The 24,223-nt window shown below is 42.5% G+C and overlaps 1 protein-coding gene across 1 annotated transcript in view; it reads left to right on the top strand.

The window, feature by feature from the left end:
• LOC103363284 (ATP-binding cassette sub-family A member 1) overlaps positions 1-24,223 on the top strand; it is a gene marked incomplete at its 5' end in the record, with an annotated part of 152,575 nt that overhangs the window by 16,029 nt on the left and 112,323 nt on the right. The window contains 9 exons of the mRNA XM_008289967.1: positions 2,227-2,449; positions 9,889-10,110; positions 13,935-14,139; positions 14,363-14,479; positions 15,111-15,282; positions 17,039-17,170; positions 17,804-17,943; positions 18,460-18,597; positions 23,712-23,929. Coding sequence (XP_008288189.1) covers positions 2,227-2,449; positions 9,889-10,110; positions 13,935-14,139; positions 14,363-14,479; positions 15,111-15,282; positions 17,039-17,170; positions 17,804-17,943; positions 18,460-18,597; positions 23,712-23,929 — 1,567 coding nt within the window. The remainder of the gene's footprint in view (positions 1-2,226; positions 2,450-9,888; positions 10,111-13,934; positions 14,140-14,362; positions 14,480-15,110; positions 15,283-17,038; positions 17,171-17,803; positions 17,944-18,459; positions 18,598-23,711; positions 23,930-24,223) is intronic.

The raw sequence follows: 24,223 nt of genomic DNA, 5'->3' as shown, positions 1-24,223 counted from the left end.
TCAACCAATCCTTCCCCACGGCTTTGAAAAGAGATCCGTCCCGTTGCTAGCTCCCGTTCAGGCTCCCATTCAGGCTCCTCTCTCCTGAGCCGATTTTAAAATTAACCCAAGAATTAACGCGCTTCGAGTGTCGTCGTCTTTTTGTTTTTTTAACTTTGTCAAATTGAGCCGAAAGCTGCTAATCTGTTAAAGCGAATACTTTCTGAAAGATAATTACAGTGAAACAATTTTTTTTGGAAAAGAAAATGTAAATAAGAGAAGAAAAACAACAACAACAAATAAGCAGAGCCAACTATCAATTAAGAAAAGTAGATGTTTGAGTGAACTGTGGCCACTTGGCAGGAATTCAAAGTAAAAAAAACAACAAAAAACAGAACTTGTCCAGAATTATTGGGCAAATTCATTTCATGCAAATGTAGTGGAAGCACGCTTTGATCAATTGTTAGTGTTAAATGGCCTGAAAGAGGAGCTTTGTCCTTCCAATTACTGCAGCGTTACTTCATCTGTGCTCCGCCTGCATCACGGCGTCCGGTGTTGGTGCAACGACGCAGGCGATATGTAGAATCCATACTTTGCCACGAGGCATGTGATGTCTCTCCTTCACTGTCTAATAAAGCACAGGAAGCACTTTATTATATTGGCGGCGGCGGAGGTATTGACATGGCATTTTGGTGGCATTATGAAGCCGGTTTAATATCGCCTTATTGTGTTGTAACAGCATCGAATCGTACATCATCTCTGGCACGAGGTGAGGCACTAAACGCTCAATTGAGCTGATGCACCGAGTTTACAAAGGTTAGCTCAGCGTAAAAATGATAACACCTCGACGGCGGCGGCGGTGGGGAACGCAGCTCGTCCCTCGGTTTTCAGCAAAGATTTTTCTTTTATTAAACGAATTTAACAATTGAATATGATGTACAGGCAAATATGAGCTAATTTAATTTCATTATCGGGTCATTTATTGCACTGTACGTTTGTTTTTAAGCCTTTCCAACATCTGTACGCTGTTGACGTTGGCTGATACTGTCGGCATGTCACAGATATGTTGGTACCACAGAACAGTATATGTAAAAAGATGATTGCTGTCTTTTAGAAATAGCTTTTTAATAGGGTAGCTCCATCTAAATCAGTCAGTTCCTTCCATTTGACCACCTCAGAATCAGCTGATTTTTAGATTTGCTATAGCTTTATCATATTTAATGACGACATGCAAAGTTTAACCTTCATACTATGACTCAGAGAGGACTGAGAGGACATAAATTCGTCCAAATTTAGTGGTTTTTAGCATTTTGAAGGCCTCATAGCTTCATCAGTGCAGGAGATAGACACGTGGAATTTGCAAGGATGAAAAACACATTTAAACTCTGTTGGTAACGACAACCAAATCCATTTTACATCCAAAATCTTGTTTTTGTTGCCCATAATTTCCTCTATAACCAACTCAGAGCATCAGTATCAGTGGGTAGACTGTTGAAATATGCCAATATTAGACAATTATCGTGTCTAGAAGATGATTCTGGTTACTTTTGTAGGTAAAACTGAGACTTTTCGTTGGCTAGAACTTGTTCTGACCAACCGCCGTCACACATGAGCCTTGGAAGTTTACCCAGAATGCACTTTTTAAAGTTTTCTTTAACACAGAAACACATCCAGGGTACCAATGATTGTTTCTATGAGACATCCCATAATGCTGATACTTACAGTTATGTGTAGAATAAAGGGAACAAAAAGCTGATTGAATCTTTAGATTGCGACATCTTGAGTGGATGTAACGTTGGTTTAGTTGTTTATACAGAAGTGGTTCTCAACCCTGAAATGTTTGTCTCCTGTATTTATGGACTTATGAGGCACTCGTGTGCACTTCACGGGTCTGTAGCTCTGAAAACATTCACAGTATGACGGTAAAACTTCATTAAATACGCTAAAGTAGCTGCATATCGGACATGAGCTGATTCTGGGGAGGTCAGGCTGAACGTTTTACATGAAATGAGCCAACACCTTGCAGCACATGTAGCAGAGCAAGCGTTGAGCAGACGGTGTTTTCTCTTCTAAATATAAATCTAACATTTACACATGAATGCATATGAAGATAATAATGAATGATAGATCAATATTGGATTTGTTTACGCCCCTACAAGTCCAGTTAGGCTCCACAGTACCACCTTCATCATGCTCCCACTTGGTGAGCCGCTCTGATCTTGTTCGATTGCTCTCCCCTGTGACCAGCTTCATACAGAGCATCGGAAACATGCTGCCCATGTTCCTGGTGCTGGCCTTCATGTACACGGTGAGCATGTCCATCAAAACCCTGGTGCTGGAGAAGGAACTGCGGCTCAAGGAGGTGCTGCGCGCCGTCGGCATTCAGAACGGCGCCCTTTGGTCCGCCAGGTTTGCGGAGAACATTGTTCTGCTCGTGGTTCCCTGTGCTCTCATAAGTGTCATGGTTAAGGTCAGTGCAAGTCTCGAGAAGTCGAATTGAAAACATCAAAACACAAAGCATACAATGGCGAAGGTGAAGCAGCTTCTGAACGCTGGAGTGTTGAAATGTTCACAGAATGGGAACATGATTAAAAACCCACTGGCTTTTGCATATTTAGTTTTCTCTGTATGCAAAAACACACCAAATGTTTCATTTTCAACCGAGCTTTGTTGGTGTTTTTACAGTTTTGTAGCCTTGATCTTTTTTCTATATTTGAAACAATTCCCATTTAATTTCATCTAAAAACAAATTATCACTCCCAACAAAGGCGACAAAAGCTCGTCAAATGCGGCAAGAAATTCAGAATCTGCATCTTTATAGTCTTACGGGTCATTCAGAGTTGCTCATGCTTTGTGTTTTGGTATCCTTAATCATATCCGAGCACGCAATCAAATCATCGTCCGTCATTCTTCAAATCAACCCTCTTCTGCTAATTAATTAAGCATGCCACCAAAACTGCGGTTTCATCAGATTAAAGTCCCGCCACCAGTGTTTTCTTTCATTGCATGTAAATGCAGGACGTAATTGTAATTGCTTCTATTTATGTAATTTGCCAAGCGAATGTTTGGTAATGTGCATTTCAATGATTGCAGTGGAAATTAATTATCTTTTGCCACTGGAACGCTGTACACTGTTTTTTTTTTTTTTTTTTACATTATGTTAAATCTAATTAGCTGGTTAATAACTGTAAGTGGGGGAACAGTTGTGGAGCAAAGACCTCATGTTCAAAGAAAAAGCCCCGCAGTGGGGGCTGAAGTATGTTTTGCACTGCTCAAGTTTATATATATTTTTTTATAAAGTCCTCTGACACATTAACTCCTGAATTAGCCTTAAATAAGATTAATATTCAGCCTGTGTTTTTCCCAACACTCACCAAAACAAAGCGTCGCTTCAAGAACACATGTGAAAGCATTATTCTGAAGTCTTAATATTTAATGTTTTTTTTGTTTACTGTGTCTGATATTTCACCAGCTATTAAAGTACGTGGATAATATATACAGAGTCAAAACAAAAAAAGGAAATCTGTACAGTAGCCTGTTATATATATTGGTGCATGCGTTTTTGGTTTGTTTGTTACAGAACATAATGCAGAAAAAAGATGCCCATCGTTTACAATACTCGTCCTTTACCGTAGCGCATGTAGCAGAGCTGATGCGGAGTCAAGTGGTGTCTTTACGCTACACTGCTGACTCGTTTGTAAAAAACACTGCTGGGAAGTTAATAAACCATTCCTCTTTTCAGTCAAACATCTATGTGCGTATATATTTTGGACATTATTGATATTTCAACCGATTAAAAATATATTACCCAATAAGGCAGACGATGAAGGACATGCATGTCAGGAAATGTATTGTATGTTAGCTGTAGTATCTGATCATGCCATCAGATGGCGCCTCTTAACGTTAAATGTTGTTGTGACCAGTGATGGTCCAGCTAGCGACGGGCACCAAGACTTCTGTGACGCTTAATGACTTCCAGACAGAGCTCATGTGATTAACAACGATGCTGCTATACCCTGCTAGCATATGTAGCAGAATGCACTTGTTGTACATTTGCTGTTACTGTTCAATGAGCTGGAAAACTGAACTTTGTTTGCGGTTTTAGCTGTTTTTTTAGGGATGCTAATTTTGAATAATTTCGTAAAGCAATAGTCGAGGATCTTATCTCATAATTGATTAATCAGTAACAAAAAATTGTCTCGGAGAGCATCTTTACACAGGCTAACGAATACGCTATGATCCTGATCATGTGATATTGCTACACACGAGGCTTAGACAATCATACGTTAGCGCGTAGCTAACTATAGTCGTGCATTTTCGCTCGCTAATACCAGGAGAGCTCTGAACGGTAGCCATTAAGCGGCACAAGACGGTTGCACTGTACTCGCTAAGCTCCCACAGGATCAGCCCCTGATGTGTTAAACAGTAGGAGACTCCACCTGTTGGTGCAACCAGGTACTGCAGCTAATCTGTGGTACATTTTCGAACATGTTTGTCGTTCGTCTTCTGCCTCATTCGTTGATATATTTTTAATCGGTTAAGTTACAAATAGCAACTAATCGATTAGTCATTAGCATCCATGATACAGTTTAAGGTAGTGACCCACGGAGGTGGTTCCATGTTTGCAAGCGGAGAACATTGTTGGGGTTTAGCTAGCAATGGGCGTCAAAGACTTCTGTGGTGGTTATTGGCTTCCAGGTTGAGTTTGCGCTTCATTGGAGTCTTTCAAACTCTGTGTGGAGTCTACAAGGGCCAAGAGGCTGCTATTATCTGGCCATTTTGGCTCCTGAAGTCCTGTTTCTGTCATTAAAAATATGCTCTTAGCATATAGTTAGATGTCTGCTGCGGTTTAGTCACGTTTAGGACAAATCAATTAATAACGCCTCTAACTATCGGTGAAGAAAACTGTCTTAAATGTACATGCACATAAGGAATACTAGCTGATATTTCAAGCCCCCAAAATCCAGTATTGGTTGGCCTCCAGCAAATATCCATACACTGGAAGTATAAAAAGTAGTTGTTTATGTATTAATCTCTCGGTGGAATCAGCGGTTTGGGGAGATTTAGTGACCTTGTTTATCTGCTGAAATGATCGTCTCCCAAAGAATCGATTCGGAAATAAGCACAGGCCACTGTTATCATTAAAGGGAGAGCGTTCTGGCCTCGGTGACAAACTGAGCAGCAGCAGCAGCAGCAGTTATTGTCGGCCTCCTTTATACGGCCAGCATCCTTCAGCACCTCCTTGTTTTGTAGGCTCAGTTAATAAAATAAAAAAGGATGGTTATTTCAGATTGGCCTAATCAATTTTTGCAGTTTAATTGGAAAATGCGGCTGGTAAATAAAAACTGATATTTGAACAGCTGGGTGAAATGTAATTTCCCATCATCCTAATGTGTTTGCAAGCCATCAACAATTTGTAAACATTAATAACAATAAATTGAGTTAGTCGAGTGCCTTGGAGGAGCGACTGCAGGCGAGATGTGTATTCAGATCACAGGCCCGTTCTAAATGATAATTTCACAGCTATTTTCGGCACATTAATAATAATAGCAAATCAAATGGTAATTATCATTAGGCTGTATCTGGATTAGGTGTGACAACAACCGGTTTTGTCATCTGCACCTGAGTCCTCTGTCGCTTTACACTTGTTTCCTCTTCCATTATGGAGGAGCTAATGCATTCGCTGTTTGGCATCCAGACGGATATGTTTACACGGCTCCCACACTTGGCTCCCACGTCGAATCAGCTGAACCCGGCTTTGACAGGTTTTTCTTTCTCTCTCTCACTCTCTGTGACGGAAAACCAACACCGATCAGCGACTATCGGTGCACGTTTCCTCTCCCAGCGCTCTTGTTTTGACAGCGTGAAGCCACCTTTACAAATGTTTTCCTCGCGTTTGCGGTCGGTCATTAAAATTTGATTAATTCAGCGGCATTGAGAGCCGAAGGGAGAGAGAAAAAAAAAAAAGAATGACGTCGTCAAAGACCACCTTCACAGTTGGAACCGCTATCGGCATCTAATTAATCACTCAGGACAAAAAAAAGTATAATGAGATATTATTGGGCAAGTGGTGGAACTTGATGTTTACTCCAGTCTTAAAAACACCTTTGGAGCTCTTGAGAAATTTCAGTTTATGATGAGGAATTTCAACACAGAACATTTTATTTAAGTATAATAAGCTATGTTAACACTACATCAAACCACATGATACTCCAACAAAAAGCTTTCTACACATTGATGCAGCAGTACTCATGATCCAGTAGCACCATTCCTAAGTTTTTATCCCAATATGAAATGTGCAATTTTAAATACAGCAGCAATAAAGTATTTATGCGTCTTTCTAAGGACACAGGATATTAAATTTAGCAGCAAATAATACGTCTGTAATTTAATATCTTGTTTGCAAAAGGAAAAAAAAAACGTGTAAAAGTTGCGATCATGAACCCACAAACTTCCCGTTTTACCGTCTTTTTAGTTTTGTAGCTCAGCTTTCCGTTCTCACCGTAATTTCTAGACTTGGGCAGCTGCTTTAGGTTAAAAAACAAGCTGTCCTGTGTTTGTTATTAGCGTTAGCAACCACGTAGTACACCACCGAGCAGCTATAAGCGAGCTCGATTAAGGCTTTACTGTGAAAAACATTTCACCTGCTGTTAAAACACATGGATGATGTAAACTGGCACAACAATGAAGACAAAGACCCACAGTTTGTCTCAGCATCCCTCAGCTCCTGGTGTATCATGTGTTGTGACTTTAATTATCTAATGGGTCCAACATCATTAGTTATTTTGATCAATTTGGGAAAAAAATATTTAAAAAGGCGAATTAAATTTAAATGGTAGCTATACAGAGTATGTGTATTATCATTTTTCTAATTTTACTATCAGCTGCTGTTGGTCAGTACAGAAGGTAATGCAGGAAAAGAAGTAATGTAGAAATGGTGCAATTATAGTTGAGCAGATTTGGTTGGACTTTATTTTACAGCACATGTAGCCGAGCAGAAGGTGGTGCGGAGTCGATTGGTGTCCTCGTGATGAGCTGCTAGCTAGTTTTTTTTTTAAATGTAAAGTTAATTAACCATAAACCAACCACTCAACGTAGAATTTAAAACTACGTGTATTCACCAAGTAGCTGGGATTCATTTAATTTATTATATTTATGTCAGACATGTCACAAAATGAGAAAGCAGCACAAAATCTTCATATAAGGTCTGAAAATGAGTCGGATGATAATAAAAACCAACTAAACACATGTCCGTAGATCTCGTATCGTACTGTTTCCTGTGTGCATCAAACCTTATTTGATACCTTCAAGAAACCTTCAAGAACACCTGAACTGTTCTTCATTATTATATTGTTCAAGCAGTCTTCTCTTGCGTACTATTCCATAAGTTTACCCCACAAACTGATCATCTTTTCCCCATGTTGGCTCAATCAAATGGCTTTTTAGAATCTGAATTCCCTCTGAATTCCCAGTTCCCAACGTTCCTTCTGATTGGTTGTATGTTGTCAGGAAGTAGCTCCTTGTTTGCTTCGGACATTGTCTCCAACTTAAACCTAAAATATCAACCTACAAGTCAGCAAGTTGTGTTTACACCTTCCACTGGAAGAAAACGTATAAATGACGAGTTAACACGGCTTCAGTAAATTATATCAAGCCAACACGCTGAGAAGCCGCCCGGTTCAGTCGAGTCTGGCAAAAAGCCACATGCGACCCTCCTTCACTGCCAAAGGACAGTGACGAGAGGCTGTAATGGAAATCTTCAAGAGACCGTGCAGCACGGGCAGCAGCACATTCGACGGCAGCTTCAAAGAATAAATGTGTGAACAGGAACTTCTATACTTGTGTGGCATTTGTGCGATTGACCGCTGCGCGACCCGGCTTCCACAAATCTCACGACTCGTCCGTTTCCTGCGTTGACCTTTCTGTAAAAGTCACTTCTTAGAATCTGGTTCCCTCTGCGACTCGCTGGACTTTCTCCTACTGGAAGTCTGTTCTTGAGGCTCTCTGTCTGTTTCTAGTGAGGAAGAACTTACGACTGGCAAGACATTAGATGGCTTATTGAGTTCTGTCAATTATATTATAAAAGGAAAGTCGGTTGATAAAGTGTGATGCAATCCTGTTTATGTTATGTCCAGGTGATCCGGCAGCTTTGATAAAACCCATACAAATTATATATCAAAACATGTGGCTCGTTCAGAAATGGTGTCCTGTGCATTTTGGTTGCGGTTATTTATACTGTTTTTACAAAATTCTCAAAACACTGCATCAAAAATCCCCATTGAAGTGAATGGTAAGTGGGCAGGACTGCAGCCATGTTTGGAACCTTGTAGCTCCGACGTACTTTACTCCAGAAATTTCCTTTAAAGTTTAAAAGCGTCCCAAGGCTTTAAATGTTATTCCTCTAAATCTGTCTTATGATATATTTTATGGTTTTTACACAGCTGTGGTTTAAGTTTGATGAAATTGTTGAAAATCCAGAATTTTTTTGGAAGACAGCGAAGGTTAACCTCGTCTGCTTTTCACAACTTCTCCTCTACATGAACAATATGTACATAGAAATGTAGATGTGTTTCTCCTCTTCCATCCAGTGTGACTCTCATCACTGTAGGACTCACAGTTTTTCCATAAATCACCTCAGAGCTCAGAGTGAGTCGAATAAAACTCTCATTGACTCCCATTATGTCGGAGCAACAAAATTCGAATTAAACCAGAAACGAAGGGTCTCTCTAACCTGCCACCAAATCTGAATAAAACACAGAACGGACATGAAAATACATCAGTTTGTTCACAACAAGATGGTGCTTCACACGGTGGAAGAATTACTTTGATACGACTTCTAGTTTCTGAGCTGTTTGTTCTAATCTTTTGTGTTCTGCTCACTGCGAGCAGCCAGTGACTCACAGCTGATTGATAGACTTTAAAAGTAAAAGCTCAAAGATGCTAAAATAAAATGTACTTCCACAAATTATATCTTATGTGTAATCATAGCAGGATGCAGTAACTGGCTAAAGCTGCACTGACACTTTCATAATGTTCTAGTTTCAACATTGAGGTGTAGTTATAGTGCAGCTAGCATGATATCAATGCAACGGCTTTCCAACTAACACCTGTCCACATGCAGATTAAGCACTAACTCCGGGTGTGAATGGGGTCTTGTCTGGTTTGGCTCCTCCACCTTCCAGGTTCCTCCGCTCGCTGGCTCGCAACATCCCCTTATACATGACTTTATCCTGGATCTACTCGGCGGCCATAATTGTAAAGAGCATCGTCTCCGAGAAGGAGGCGAGGCTCAAGGAGACGGTGATGATCATGGGCCTCAAGAGCGCCGTCTATTGGCTCAGCTGGATGGTTTCCAGCGCGCTGCCGCTCCTCGTCAGCGCTTGCCTGCTTTCTCTTATCCTTAAGGTGATTCCATGTCGATTGACTCAAGGAGGATCCGACGCTACTTTTGGGGATTATTTCAGACCTTTAGCCCAAAACGGTAAAGAAGCCAATCTGAAGAGCTCCATTGAACGACGTCCTCTGTGAGGATTTTAATCACAACTGCATCCATCACAATAGCACCATTATCCCACTGGCTCAAGTGCCGCTTTGCAGAAAAAAAAGACTCGGCAAAGACGTCATCGTGCATCGTGGGCGAACGGATGGATGCACGAGTAGCTCTCTAAAAGTAGAGAAGGGTCCTCCTTCAAACCGGCAGACTAAAAGAGTGACACATTCGAGGACTTTCAGGTTACGTAATTGAATATAAGTCCAACAGGAAAAGTGTAAAAACCACCTTTTACTCTGCCTTAAAAAAAAATCAACCCTCATAATCACAGAATCAGTTTGTTTGCCGTGTTCTTTGACATGTTTCTGGTGTTGAATCACATTCCTTTCCTCTTCCTTTAACGCATTCTCTTTGCTCAGTACGGTAAAGTCCTGAAGTACAGCGACCCCTCGGTGATCTTCGTCTTCCTGCTGGTGTTCTGCCTGACCACCGTCACCCAGTGCTTCCTCGTTAGCGTCTTCTTCTCTAAGGCCAACTTAGCAGCAGCGTGCGGCGGCCTCATCTACTTCGTCCTCTACCTGCCTCACGTCCTCTGCTACGCCTGGAGCGAAGTCATGGGTTTCGAGGCCAAGGTCGCCGTGGTAAGTCCGTCCTCAGCTTTTTCTTTTTAATATCTCCCCCTGCTGTTATCATGCACGACTCCATCCCCGGCATAATTCCCGGGTTGTGTTTTGTTGCCGCTCTAATCACACTTTGTCAGTCACACTTTGTTTGTTCCGTTTAAATCCGAGCGGGTCACTTGTGCCTCTCGTCGCCGCTGATATCTGCCTTAAGTTTGTTGTTGTTGTCGCAGCGCTCTCCTGATAATAAGGTGTGAGCCTTCGGGATGAGTTAAGGGGTCCAGTGACACTCAAATTACGAAACAAATGCGTGTAGGAGTTGTTTTAAATATCCAGCCTGTCGCTGTGGATGGGTTTTCTGTTTGTTCTCACACATTTTTTTTTCTTCCCTAAAACCAGCCGGTGACGGAAACACAAAAGCCTCGACGGACACACAGTGGGGAAGTTGCGGGGGGATTTTTCTCCCATCCTCTAAGGGATAAAGATAAATAGTGCACCATTGCTCAACTTTCAGCGTAGCCTTGCTGCGTGACCTTTACGCCGCCGCCGCCGCTATCATTTGTCCTCAAGCTGTCGTTTGCAGACAGAAGACGCACGAAATCTTCATTGCGGCGAGGGCGGGTGGATCTTCCCCGAATTTTAACGGGGTCATGTTTTGGCGTAGGTAGGTCAAGGTAAACGTTATCGATTCCAAATAGCCGGCGGTGAATCGTATCTTACACCGGCGCCAGAGAGACGAGGCTTTTTTTGTTCAGCTTTGAAGAGGTTCCTTTAAAATGATGTATGGAAAACTTCCTTTCTGCAGACGGCACGCTGGGCCGAGGTTTTACATATGAAGCACAGCGAAACCTTATTTAATCTCGACACAAAGTGCGGTTGCCAGGTCCTCCCCTGGCGCTGTTATTTTTCTCCCCGCGCTCCAGCTAGATGGATAGCCCTCTGGCCCTCTAATTAGCATGAGCAATGTTCCTCTGACCAAACCGCTATCCGGTTCATCCCTGCTCTTTATCACAGACGTGCAGTTTCTCTCTCTTCTCCCAGCTCAGATGAAACTGCATCGCGGCCGAGGCGTTCGGATTCTTTCCCCCCTCCGAACGTTGTATCTGATAATGAAGTCTTTAATCGGAGTGGAATTTCAAAAGATCACCTGGATCCGCCGAGCTGTTTCTGATGTGGGAGAGCTACAGGCAGCGTATCAGAGAGGCCGCTATGAAACGACGAAACTGTGCTTTTTCTTTTTCTTTTTTTAGTATTTTCTCACTCTTTCTCCTCCAGTTTTTAATGAGGTAGAAAGGAAAGGAGGAGGCCCCGCAGTTCTTTTATGTTCTGGAAACAAGCAGCAAGATTTTCAATTAATCATTCAGTCCTGGAAAAATCTTGAAAAATGGTAATTTTCCCTTCCCTAAAAAAAAAAAAAAAGAATTAAAACTTTGTGAGGCTTTTCCTTTTGGTTAAATCAGTTAATTGATCTGTGCTTTTACAACATCTGGCAGCTTCTGCAGCAATGGGACTCCTCTGACACTCATTATAATATAGAATGTACTGTACGGCCTCCTCTGGGGCCGCAGCTAAAGGTTATTTTTATTATCAATTATGGGGGCGGGAGGTTATTTTTCTTTTTTTTATTCAGTGGCAGAATGAAGGGGAAAGAGGGATGACGCGCCACAGTGATGATGTGTCTGTAAATGCCGGGCAATTTCCTAAAGCTGATGCCCTCAAATTGCGTGTTTCGTCCAACAAAGTGCTAATTTGAACATTTTAAAAGCAAAAGAAAGGGGACGTGTGGCACCGAAAAATGGCCAAAACAATCACTCAATTATCGAAATATTCTTCTTTTTTTTTTTCAAAATCCTGAGCTTCTCTTTGCAGACAGACGAGCTCCAAATTGCAGCTTTTAACGGAGACTTTTCTTCAGACGGACTTGCCCTCATGTCAGCTGGGATTCTTGTCGGTCCGGCTCTACATGTCCTCTTAGAAAAAAACGGGAACCTGGATTGCGCCACCTCTCAGCGCTGAACGATGTGCAGTTTGACGTGTGTTCAGTGGAGGGGGTTTTGTTTTGTCTGCCTCCCAACTCGTGGCCTTTTTCTCAAAAGCCAAAAGGAGGGGCTCCTGCCGCGTTGTCAGGCATTCATACAGAGGTCAAGGATGGCTGCCCACCAGCCCTGCTGTCAGGCCTCATCTACTGACTGATGGGCAGATGGGCAGCGGAGGACAGGGCTGCAAGTTGCCAGCACTCTTAGCAGCTAGAGGTTTTGGCGTCGCCGCAGAGCTTTCTCTTTCAGATCCTCTGCCTGTTAGTGCAGCATCGGGGCAGGCCGCGTCCGCCATGATTCGTCTCCAAAGCTTCGGCAAACACTTCTGCCGGAGTATAAATGTTGCGAGCAAATGAGGCGTGATAAAACAGCTGGCAGGCAACATGGCAGTGCGGAGTGAGAGGCCGTGCTAGATGATGTCTCGTGGGCAAAGCATCATTTGCAGTTTCCTACTGTATGAAAGCAACAACAAATCTTTGTTTGGAGCGTTTTTTTTTTAGTGCCTGAATTTAAAGGTGACACAGCACTTGAAGTACAACGTGACCAGCCACAACATTAAAACCAGCTAGTGGATAACATGGATCAGCTCTTTGGAACCCGGTGTTCTGCTGCTAACTCTGTGTTTCTGGTACTCATGTGGATGTTATTTTGACATGTACCACCCACCTAAACATGACCAGGCACAGTCCTCCACAGCAGCTACAATAACTGCTCAGGAACAGCAACGAAGACCTCAAAGTGTTGATCTGGTCTCCAGACGAACCAGATCACAAACCAATAGAGCGTCTTCTGTTGATTTATATAACACTGAATGGAAAGATGATGCAATCCAATACTTCTTTGGTAAATTATTCCAACAATCATCAAAATCGGTAAAACAGCTTTCTAGCTTTTCTGCTGCACATATGTGGAACATTTTGTAACCAACGTTGAAGCTTGGTGTGTTTGTACCTGTTGACCAATCCATGCAGGATGCACCAAAACAAGTCTGATTTCAAGAAAATTCATCCAAAATGTGTGAGAACCAACAAAAACCAATTCACAGTGACAGTATGAATATTTACAATAACTTCGACATGCATTACTTTTGAATTTTTAGCATCACTGGACTCCTCATTCTGAAGGCTCAAAGGCTGGTGCAAACAAAAGCAACAAACTTAAGACAAATGAAAGCCTGCTTTCAATTTAAACGGACCAAAAGGATTCACACAAATGGGACCTGAACAATGTAGGATGGTCGGATGTTGTTTTGGTGCGACTTTGGTGGAGTCATTGCCTAAACTTCATCATCAAAGACTGTAGTGTCGCCATTTTTACCAGTTTTGTTGCATGTTGCATTTAAAATGTACGCCCTTGGCTCCATTATGATATTACTCAACAACTCTGGCTTCAGTAAAAGGACAAAAGTTGCTCAACGTAAACAAAACAAGAGCTACACATATTTGCCTTGTTCCACAAAAGCCATGAAATATTCTATGAGTTTCACTCCAATGTTGATATGTTACATTTTTTAGCTTTAGGCAGTCGTTGGTTAGCTTAGCGTTAAAATAAAGATGCCTAGTTCTGTCCAAAGCTAACAAAACCTGCATTACAGCCCTTGTAAAGCTCATGAATTAGCATGCTATCTCTTAGCTTTTATCAGAAAATAAAGTGTAAAACCAACATAATGGCATTGTTTGGTATGCTAAGCTAATGCCAAAACAAACAGCTACACATTTAGCATGCAGACACGGGTATGAACGTCTGGTCTACTCGTCAGCTCTTCCTTTTACCTACGGATGTTTTTACCTGCGCGTGCTTCGTTCCCAGAGCTTACTGTCAAGTGTGGCCTTCGGCTACGGCTGCGAGAACTTTGCCAAGTTCGAGGAACAAGGCATCGGCATCCAGTGGTACAACATCAGCGAGAGTCCGGAGGATGCTAAAGGCTACACCTTCGCCATCTCCATCGGCATGATGCTGCTCGACACCGTTATACACTGCATCCTCACCTGGTACATCGAGAACGTCTTTCCAGGTATTCAACTTTACCAACAGTCTGAGGCTACATTTGATGATTTTGGCTTCAGCCTCGGCGACTCCACCAGACTCGCCGTAATGCTTTTCTCATAGACTCTAATTAAAAGAACTCAGGATCGGTGCCAGGCTGTCAGAAGGACTCCTGCACCATCAGCTACTGAACTCTCTCAAGCCGAAGCCAAAATTAAAATGTGAATAATGTTCTCGGCGATTGTTCCCAGGCCAATACGGAATCCCCAGGCCGTGGTACTTCCCTTTTACCGGTTCCTATTGGTGTGGGAGGGCGACGGTGAGCGACGAAAACATCGATCTGCTCAAAGACGCCGCTGGAAATAGCGGTAAGCTGCTTTTTTTTTTATTATCCTGTTTGTACCTTTGGTGTGCAGCTGTACAGTAACCCAAGCAGTTATTATGCATACGTGAGATTCTCAACATCTTGTTGATGCTCTAGATTAAACACAAGAAGTGTAATTTAATCGCAAACAGCACCTTATTTTCTGAAGTTTAACGACAGTAACTTGCATAAAAGTTAGCATTCAGGAGAAACGTGTGATCAGTCAAAATCAGTTGGAAATCATCGACAAATCTGCAAAAATCTAATATCAAGCGTCACATTTTTTGTCTTTTAAAAAACTTCACATCAAAAAGTCATCTTTGTTAAACACTTAAAAGCCACAAAAATGTAATTTACCACAATGTAAAACTGTGGAAAACAAAAAACTACAATCTCTTGATTAATTACTAACCAGAAGATGGTAAGAGTTGGTTGTTTTTTTGTGTTTGCCAAACATATTATTTAAAAAGTTTTGTTTTTCCAGCTTTTACAAAATGTTGTTTTGCAGCATCCATAAACAATACGAATATCTTAACATGTGATGTGGGGTTTTTCGTGTTATTACTGCCTATTTTTTTGTTTAAATCTGGATTCTACCTCCACATTTCTCTGTTCATGTGCTCGCCTTTCTGCAGAATATCTGGAGAAACCGCCGCCCAACGTGACAGCAGGGGTCTCGGTGCGCAACCTCGTCAAAATCTACAAGACTGGGAAGAAGCTGGCCGTGGACGGGCTGAGCGTGGACTTCTACGAGAGCCAGATCACATCTTTCCTCGGCCACAACGGAGCCGGAAAGACCACCACGATGTGAGCCGCGTTATTATCTGTTTGTCCCATGTTTTGCCACTTGGCTCGGCGTTTGTGTAATTTCACAGGGTGGGGGTGGGAGGGAGGGCGCAACTAATCTAAATTGTACACAATGGCGACCGTACCGGAGTTAATTCGGTGGTCACCGCTTTGAAAGAGGGGGCGTCGTCTGAGAGGACATTTATCACACGGAGTCAGCTGTTGTGTTGATAGTGGGAGTTATTTAATTGCTGTTTTTAAAAAAAATAAACATAAAAATAGGTCGGAAGGGGTTTTAGGATGACAGCAAATAAGTGGAAGCCCAGTGGCCCAGAAAGTCTGAGCGACAGAGAGAGCAAGTGATGCAAGACTAAGGGCTGCAGGGAAGACGTCGGCTCTGAGCAACTGGAACCAAACAGAACAGAACAATAAGAGGAAGGACAGAGGAAGGACTCTGTCACACATTTGCACACTTTCTGTCCGTCTCACACATGCACTGCTGCAATACCGTCTGGATGGGAGCTCGTATTATTTAAAGAAAACACCCGCTTGGTGGGAGGTTTGCATATATATCCCATTGATCTGGTGTTTGTGTCCTAAGATCTTTAGTGATTAATGCAGAATTTGTCACCAAAGAATAAAAGCCAATGGAGATATGGGCTTTTTTTTTTTTTAAACAATGCTCAGTATTTGTTCTATTTTATGACGAAACGATTTGAACAAAGGATGAAATATCTCCAGACAAACATGCAAAGTCCGCATTATTCCAGAAAACTATTGCTCCATTCTTTATTTAGAGTTATTTCTTATTTGGGACACAAAAGCTAAATTCTGCAAAATATTCTGCTTCAACATTGTGAATTTATTGCATTTTCAGTCCTGGAAATTTTTAGTATTTTCACCCTCAACAACACCATCATTGCGAGGAGTCCATTTTAATGGATCAATTTCTCTCCTACAGTCATGAAATTTGGTGAAACCACCGACTAAATTGTCTCCAGCAGATACAAATGATTGAAGAGCTTCACCACAAGCCAAATGTTTCATTATTGATCTGTAAAAATGGGGAGAAAAGTGCAATTTTTTTCAAATTATGGTGCTGCTGTGGCCCCAGAAAGTCCCTGTAAGTGTATTTATATGGATTTATTCTTATTTCCTACTAGAAATACAGTCTTTTATTGACATTTCACCAACTTTTGGGGCCTCTAGCATCAGTAGAATTTGATGTGAGGTTTAAAGTTTTTGCTATTTTGACCAATTAATGACGTTGACTCATGGGTAGGAAGACGTCTATATATTGTCATTGTTTGTGCAAAGTTCCAAGCTGCTTCCACGTTTAAGTTGAACAACATATGAGGCTTTTTTCCTTTACTTAATGTTCCCAAACATACATGTAAAACCAACACTCAACACATGTAAAATAACAGCTCAATGCTGCGATAAAAGTAACCAGTTCAGTGCATCTACATTTCATCCATTTCCAGAATTCTCAAAAACCATTTCATTCGTCTCTCTTGACCCGAACTGTTGGCACCAACAGAATAAAGCCACTTGAATCACACGGCTCGTTCACTTTAACCTCGCAAGATTGCCAAAATCCAGCCGACAAGTTTCTGATGTTTTGGCCACAATGAACCCATTTTCTGAAGAGAGAGTAGCAGCAACATGTTTGCAGGAACTGACCCACAAGAAATCTATTTTTACTCCCTTAAAGTGACAAGAACTGCCTTTTTCTTATTGTAAATTAACAGCTCCTCTCCTTTATCTTCCTCTGCAGGTCGATCCTGACCGGACTCTTCCCGCCGACGTCGGGAACGGCCTTCATCAACGGATACGACATCTGCACCGACATGGACAGCATCCGCAGATATTTGGGAATGTGTCCGCAGCACAACGTCCTGTTCAACGAGTGAGCGCACTCGGCAGATTCATGCCGCCCATTAGCATAATCATGTTTTGTTTCGGCTGCGTTAAAAAAGAAAGAAGAAGAAGAAAGGGTCATTACGCTGCAGTTTAATCATATGCATAATGAGGGCTCAGTCTTGGCTTATGTTTCCCATCAACACACCATTATCCCCATTTTTTTTTCTTCTCGTTTCCGAAATGACCTTTTGTTCGCTCCGTCCGCCAAATTCCTCCTGTCGTCATTCCCCGCCATTATTCTGTTTTTCCGTTTCACCCTTTACTTCTCTCCCTCCACAAACTGATTACCTGGAAGCCCGACGCCAGCCTTACATCATAATTACAGCCGAGCACCTGCAAATTACTTTCATTAATATTAATTCCAGACAGCGAAAAGCGTCTATATTAAGTAAGGTTAAAATATTCATGCGGGGGGGGAGAAAAAAAATAAAGGCAGGCATCACGACATTTTGTGTTTCTCGTCAAGATATAATTCAAGACTTTCACTTCAGTTCGCAGGAGTTTAATTAGAGCGTTGGCAAAAATGCATTAACGTGGCACTTTTTGGTGGGGGGGTGATTAAGAGGCAGGCGTTGCCCTCGCACGTCACTCAAACGGTGTTATTTCCAACCTTTCGCAGGCTGACGGTGGAGGAGCACATCTACTTCTACGCCCGGCTGAAAGGACGCAGCCGCGACGAGGTGAAAATGGAGATGGACCAGATCATCGAGGACGTGGGCCTGCCGCACAAGCGCAAGGAACTCGCTAAGAACCTGTCAGGTGCGTCCGGGGTCCTCGCTGACTGACGTGATGTAAATTCCTCAACGAACGCCGGTAGATTATCCTTTCCATCCCTCTGCAGGCGCTCGCATCGGCTCTACCTGAGCGTCACGGGTCGTAACTCACTGTCTGGGAGGGGGGGTAGGGGGGCGCATAAGCAACTCCTACTTGATAAATCGTCCCCAGTCACGGATTGCTTGCGAGCAAAATCACTGAAATATGACTTTCAAGGTTGATCTATGCTGACATTTCCACTACATTAGCACTACATCGGATGCATTTTGAAGAGCTGGAATTATGCCGGGCAGGTGGATGTGCTCCCCCCCCGCAATCAATCACTGTGTGGCATGCAAAAGACAATAAAACATGGAAAGGTACATCCAGACATATTTATTCCGTAATCGCTTCCCAATAGTGTGTCCGTTTCCCCGCTGACGGCTCGCGTTGACGGATGGCGATGGCTGTGGAGGATTTTGCCCGAGATACCGGTTACATAATTCTGCTTGTGTCTTTCAGGCGGGATGCAGAGGAAGCTCTCCGTGGCCATCGCGTTTGTCGGCGGCTCGAAAATCGTCATCTTGGATGAACCCACGGCGGGAGTGGACCCCTACGCCCGCCGGGGAATCTGGGAGCTGCTGCTAAAGTACAAACAAGGTACGGGATCAGTGGCGAGAACCGAGACTCCACTCCGGGCTTTGAACTGTTTGTCCGACTGCCTGGAAAGTGCACGTTTGATCTCTTCAGGAAACTTTTTTTTTTTTTCCCAAAAAAACTGAGCCCAGGCTTTCAAATGTGGAGACCCGACGGGGAAACCGACCGGCCAGAATGTGTGAATTGTGCTTAAGCAGACGGAAACGGGGGACGAGTAAATCCAAGACGCTTTAATTGACGTCGCTATTTAACAGAGTCCCTAATTGTCTGCCAGATCAGTCGGCTTGTCACTCCGGGTCTTTATGTGCTCTGCGGCTGCTGGTGGCTGTAAGCAGGACGTGGACATTATAGTAACACAGTCTCTCAACACATGTCTAAATGTTTAATGTGCATTGAGTGACATCCCGCCCTCGCTGTGTCATTAGCTTCTCTCTTTCTCTAATCAAGTCCTTTCACTCCAATTGGGAGCTGGAGATAACTCCGCTCTAATGACAACCCCCACATTCTGGCTGGCTGAGTGACTCATGTTTTGTGCCTCTCTGCTCTTATTTGCACCACAGTGTTGCTAAGGTTTGTCATTAAGCAGGAGAAAAAAAAAAAAAAGCTGCAGGCAGCCTGTTTGTGTGAAAAAGCCGAGGGCTGAAATTGGACTTAATACTCTGGTTCTTCATAGCTAATTAAGTGTGCAGGTTTTTCACGCAGACAGGTTGACCACGTCGCCCCAAGTGGGTGTTGTTTTGATTAAATTCAGCGGGGCCTTATTTGGTTGGTTGCAGTTCACGCTCTGCCTCACAACTCCTCAATATACAAAGGAACACCGTGTACATGCTTTCACGCGGCCTAAAGTGCACTTTTTGAGATCAATAAGCTTGATGCATCTGGTAATAAGCAGAGAACGCTCACGAAAACGCTGAAACGTGGACGTGTCGGCGTCGGGTTTCTGCTTTTTAATGCCTCCTATTTGCCATATTTCATTAGAAAATTACCTCCGAAGGTGAAGATTTACTGTAAAAATTAGCAAATTATGAATTTTTAATTATTATCCATTACTGGAAGTTGATTAAATTACCCCTCTCATTATGTTATAAAATGGGCCTTGAGGATGATATTAATATAATGGATTTAATACATTTAGCGCGGCGCCTTCAGCCTTGTGTGTTCTCGCTGCGCTTTGCATCATTTTATGTTACTTGATTTATTGATTGCGACTGATATTTTTATCAATTTACAAGCTTCTTATTCTGGAGTCCTTAAAGGCTTTGGTTCTCCTTTTTTTTTTTTCCCTCAATAGCTCTTTATTACCACATAAATATTAACGCTGTTTTACACGGACGCACATGATACACAGCCCGACAAACAGGCAGCTAATGGGACTTGTTAAATCCAAGGATTTCTACTCTTCTGCCGGCTGAATTTCTTATTTTCAACAGCTTGCGCGAGCGTGTAGCCGCTGAAAATTAAAACACGAACGTCCTTCGAGTTGGTTTTTAGGATTTAATTAGTTGTTGCAGTTGATTCAAATCATCCTGTGGCTTTTAAAAAACACTACATGACCACAACAATGTATAATATATGATCTTAAATCCCACATTATTACCACATCAAATCTGTTATCTGAAGCCAGGTGATTCATTTATTGCATTTGGGGGGGAAAAATGTAGAATTAATAATGATTTATTATTACAAATTCATTTAAAAACAAACGTGGTGCCTGTTATTAAGCAGAATAATTGTCTCTCTTTTCCAAAAACTCACCTTGAAAGCAAATGACAACAATCCGAGGTGGATGTTTACGGCGTGTTTCTGTGCTATACATAATGCATTTCTGTTTTGTTTTTTCTCCAGGAATACAAATTAATGTAGGGTTGAGGCTAATGTTGCAACACAAATGGCTTGAAAATGTGCCACCGTTTGTTCTTCGAGATGTTGTTTTCGCAGGAACAAACCACTGAAGGCTCTTTTTTGGGGCCAAAGTGTGTTAAAAATACACAATTTTCACTTTCGGCCTCTTTAACCTTCAGCACCCTCTGCGATAATCGTCTGACTTTTAATCGCGCCAATAAACAAACCCGTGTTCGTTTTGTCGGGCTCCATCTGGTTATTATAACTCAGCGGACGGGATGTTAAAAAAAATCCATTGATCCAAATTGATCGCCACAAACAACAGTTAACGCGGTTCGGCCCGATAACTCATCTGCCAGCCGATGTGCATAATACCTGTCTGAGCCTTCCTCAACCGCTCCGAAATCCATTTCTATCAGCTTGATTTAGAGGGAAGGAAGCTAAATAACAGAACCCAGATTTCCAGCCTCACTTTGCTGCGCGCGGCGCGAGTACCGGCAATTTACCCGAACACACCCGACTCCGTTTGATATATCACTTTGTGCTGTAATGCACCACAACACACTATAAATCAGAATACCTTTGTGGGCCATCTGCAGTCCAAACACATTTATTTTTTTCTCCCAACTCACAGATGATGCAGTGCTTTTTGAATTTTTTTTTTTTCCTTCCTTCCCACTTGTAAACCACAACAAATCCCCAGGAAAATCATCTGTAAGTTTGAGCATCCCATACAAAATGAGCTGGCGCAGTCGAAAATAAACCTCCAGCAATCTCCTCCACCCTCCACCCTCCCCTCCCCCACCTCGTCTCTTCATAAGCGTAGCTTTTTCCCCCCCATATGCTAAATTGACTGGGTTGTGGGCATTCATTCAACTTGGGCATTTTGTTGGAGTTTGTATAGAGAGAGCTCCAGACTTGCTTGGCATAGCATAAGGCAGCAATACTTAACTGAGTAGGGATGGATTTAGCAGCTCAGCTGGTGGCAGGGCACAGAAAAGTGTGAGTGTGTACTTTCGGGAAAGCGGAAATAGTTGGGCAAGCAAAACGACCGCGTTGGAGTGCAGCTAATGACCTCTGAGTGCGTCCTTGTCGGGGGGATAATGCGACCTGACAGGATACAGATTTTTACCAGCTCAGTGCAAAAAACGGCCGGCGCAGCACATGACCTTTTGCAATAAACACCCTCAAATTTGGTGAAAAAGGGGCGAAAACTCTGAATGGATGAGCAAAAATGTTGCGTTATCTGATAGATGGGGATGTCCCGATTAAGTTTTTTCACCTTTGAGTCCCAATCTGGCACCCTTTTCCACATAGAACACACTTTAAGTACATGAAAGTTTGTAAAGTCAGCTGATGCGGAAAAAGTGCATTTTTGCATCACGGCTGTTCCTTAATGTTGCGTAGGTGTTTCAGAACCTTGTCGTAAAGCAAGTAGGATGCTGTCTGATATGTAGTGTTAGAGGATAGGATGTACCACGGCTAAATAACCTCTTAAAGACAGAACAAACTTGTGTCGTCTACATACATGTTAGAAAATATATCATAGATCAGCTGCAGTACCTGGTTGTGCCACCAGGTGGAGCCTGTTACTGTTTGATACCGTAGTTGTCAGCGTAATGGTGTGGATGCTCGTCACTGTGATTCTGCTATTGGGGGGAAAAACACTCCAGATTGTTTTTATTTCTTTTGGGATTGTTGTGGTGGAACATTTGCGGGAGATTAAAGCAGATAATCCAGCAAGAAAACATAGCCAAACTGCCTTCATGCTCGATCCAAATCCTGTGAAAGACTTGAAAGTTTAAGTTGCTGGCCCCGAGGTTCTTGCAGCGTCGTGGACTTTTAAAACTTTAGCACGAAGATAGTGGAAGGTAGGGACAAAACTGACTAAAATAAGGGCACAATGACAGATTTATACCTGAATTCTGAGCATTGTGGGGGTTTAGCTAGCAACAGGCACCATGACAACGACTTCTGTGGTGCTTAATGACCTCTAGACAGGATCTACAATCCAGTAGTTTAAGTTTTTGATGCCCAAATCATGCACCTGCAGACTAAACTAGCAACATCAGCACAGGACAAATTAAATGTGTTCAGTTTGTATGATTAAATTTAATTGATAACGCTGCCAATTATCAACTTAAGTGTATTATTAGAAATTTGCATACTTAGTATACTGACTTACTCAGACTTATGGATAGCAGTCGTCTCGGGACATGCCCATTAGAAGATCTTGAGATATTTATCAGTAGGCTGTGAAAACTATTGGTGCTACAGGGGAGGGAAAAAAAAAAGAAAAAAGAAATGAGGCAATTAGCATCCATCCTCTGATCACAATGGATGTCTTGAGCGAGTTTCAAAGCGATCCATTCAGTAGTTGTGGAAATATTTGAGCCTAGATAATAACTTTTGTCTCGCCATCCTCGTAGCCACACCATTAGCATGGCTAATCATCCGTCAGTAATCACCCTTTAATGGCTCTTTTGGCCTTTCCAATTTCAAACGTAATAATAAACTGTAGACAGCACAGTCTTTTCAAAGTAGCTGACTTCTAAGCAGGGCTTTTTTCTCCACACTAATAAAGGCATCAGGTTAAATGTTTTCTCCTTTAAAAACATTACAGGATCAAAAGTTAGCCCGCTAGTCTGTGATACCGTCTTTCATGCCGACTGCGGAGACATGACCACGCTGTGACTTCATTACACATCCAGTCCCTTTTTTTTTTTTCTCCCCCCCTGATTTCTGGGGTATGCGATAATTAATATGTGTTATCTGATACAGCATGATATGAAAGGACTGGAACACCTGCGAGTAATCTCACAATGTCTGCCGCAGTTGTCATTGCAATTGTGTTCGTTTTTGATGCCTCTCGAATCAAAGGACTCGGCGAACAAAAGCGAGAGCCGGAATAGAGCGTGGTCTCATGGAAACGCTGGAAAGTAGGCTTCGGGTGGCCTTTATCGTCATTTTAATTTTGTCCCAGATTCACGCCCACGCACTCTTCTGGAGTTTGCTTTGTTGCCATGCGGATAAGCAGGAGTAAAAAAAAAGAAGAAGAAAAAAACACAACACGGCGGAGTCGGCGCTGAGGAGATAAGTGAGGACCACGCAGAGACAGATTGTGATACTGGCTTGGTTTGAACAGTTGACCTGTGGCATCCTTTGAAGAGTGTTACAACAAACACTTCACAAGTGTTTCTTTTCTCTTTACATCAGCTCACACATAGACGAACCTTCACGCTCTTCCAATCTCTTTCTCTCTCGCCTCCCTTCAGACCGAACCATCATCCTGTCGACGCACCACATGGACGAGGCCGACATCTTGGGCGACCGGATTGCCATCATCTCCAACGGGAAGATGCGATGCTGCGGCTCCCCGCTCTTCCTGAAGAAATGCTTCGGCAGCGGCTACTACCTCACCCTGGTCAGGGACGGGACTGAGAAGATGGCCGCCCAGCGTAGCGGCATCATTCAGAACAAAGTCGGACGAAGGGTGAGCTAACGTGGTTTTTGCTAATCATTAGCTTTTGAACCATTGTTGACATTTTTAGCATTTTAGCTACGTGCAGATTCATAGCTGTTTTTCATGACTTTAGATTTTGGATTGTTTTCATATTAGGTATTAATTGACTCATTTAAAAGTAGTAAATTAAAGCTGCAATAAATCCTTTTTAAAACTTTCATGGATGATATGAGATCTTGGGTTGCGCAACATTTCTAATGCATACTTTTCTTTCATCATTGGAGTCCATATAAACACCTAGAACGCTTTAGTAAAAAGTTTAAA

The sequence above is a fragment of the Stegastes partitus genome, unplaced genomic scaffold, assembly GCF_000690725.1.
Source record: "Stegastes partitus isolate 25-593 unplaced genomic scaffold, Stegastes_partitus-1.0.2 Scaffold648, whole genome shotgun sequence".
Lineage (NCBI taxonomy): Eukaryota > Metazoa > Chordata > Actinopteri > Pomacentridae > Stegastes > Stegastes partitus.
The sequence above is the reverse complement of the archived record's forward strand: the minus strand, read 5'-3'. Positions and strand labels throughout refer to the sequence as shown.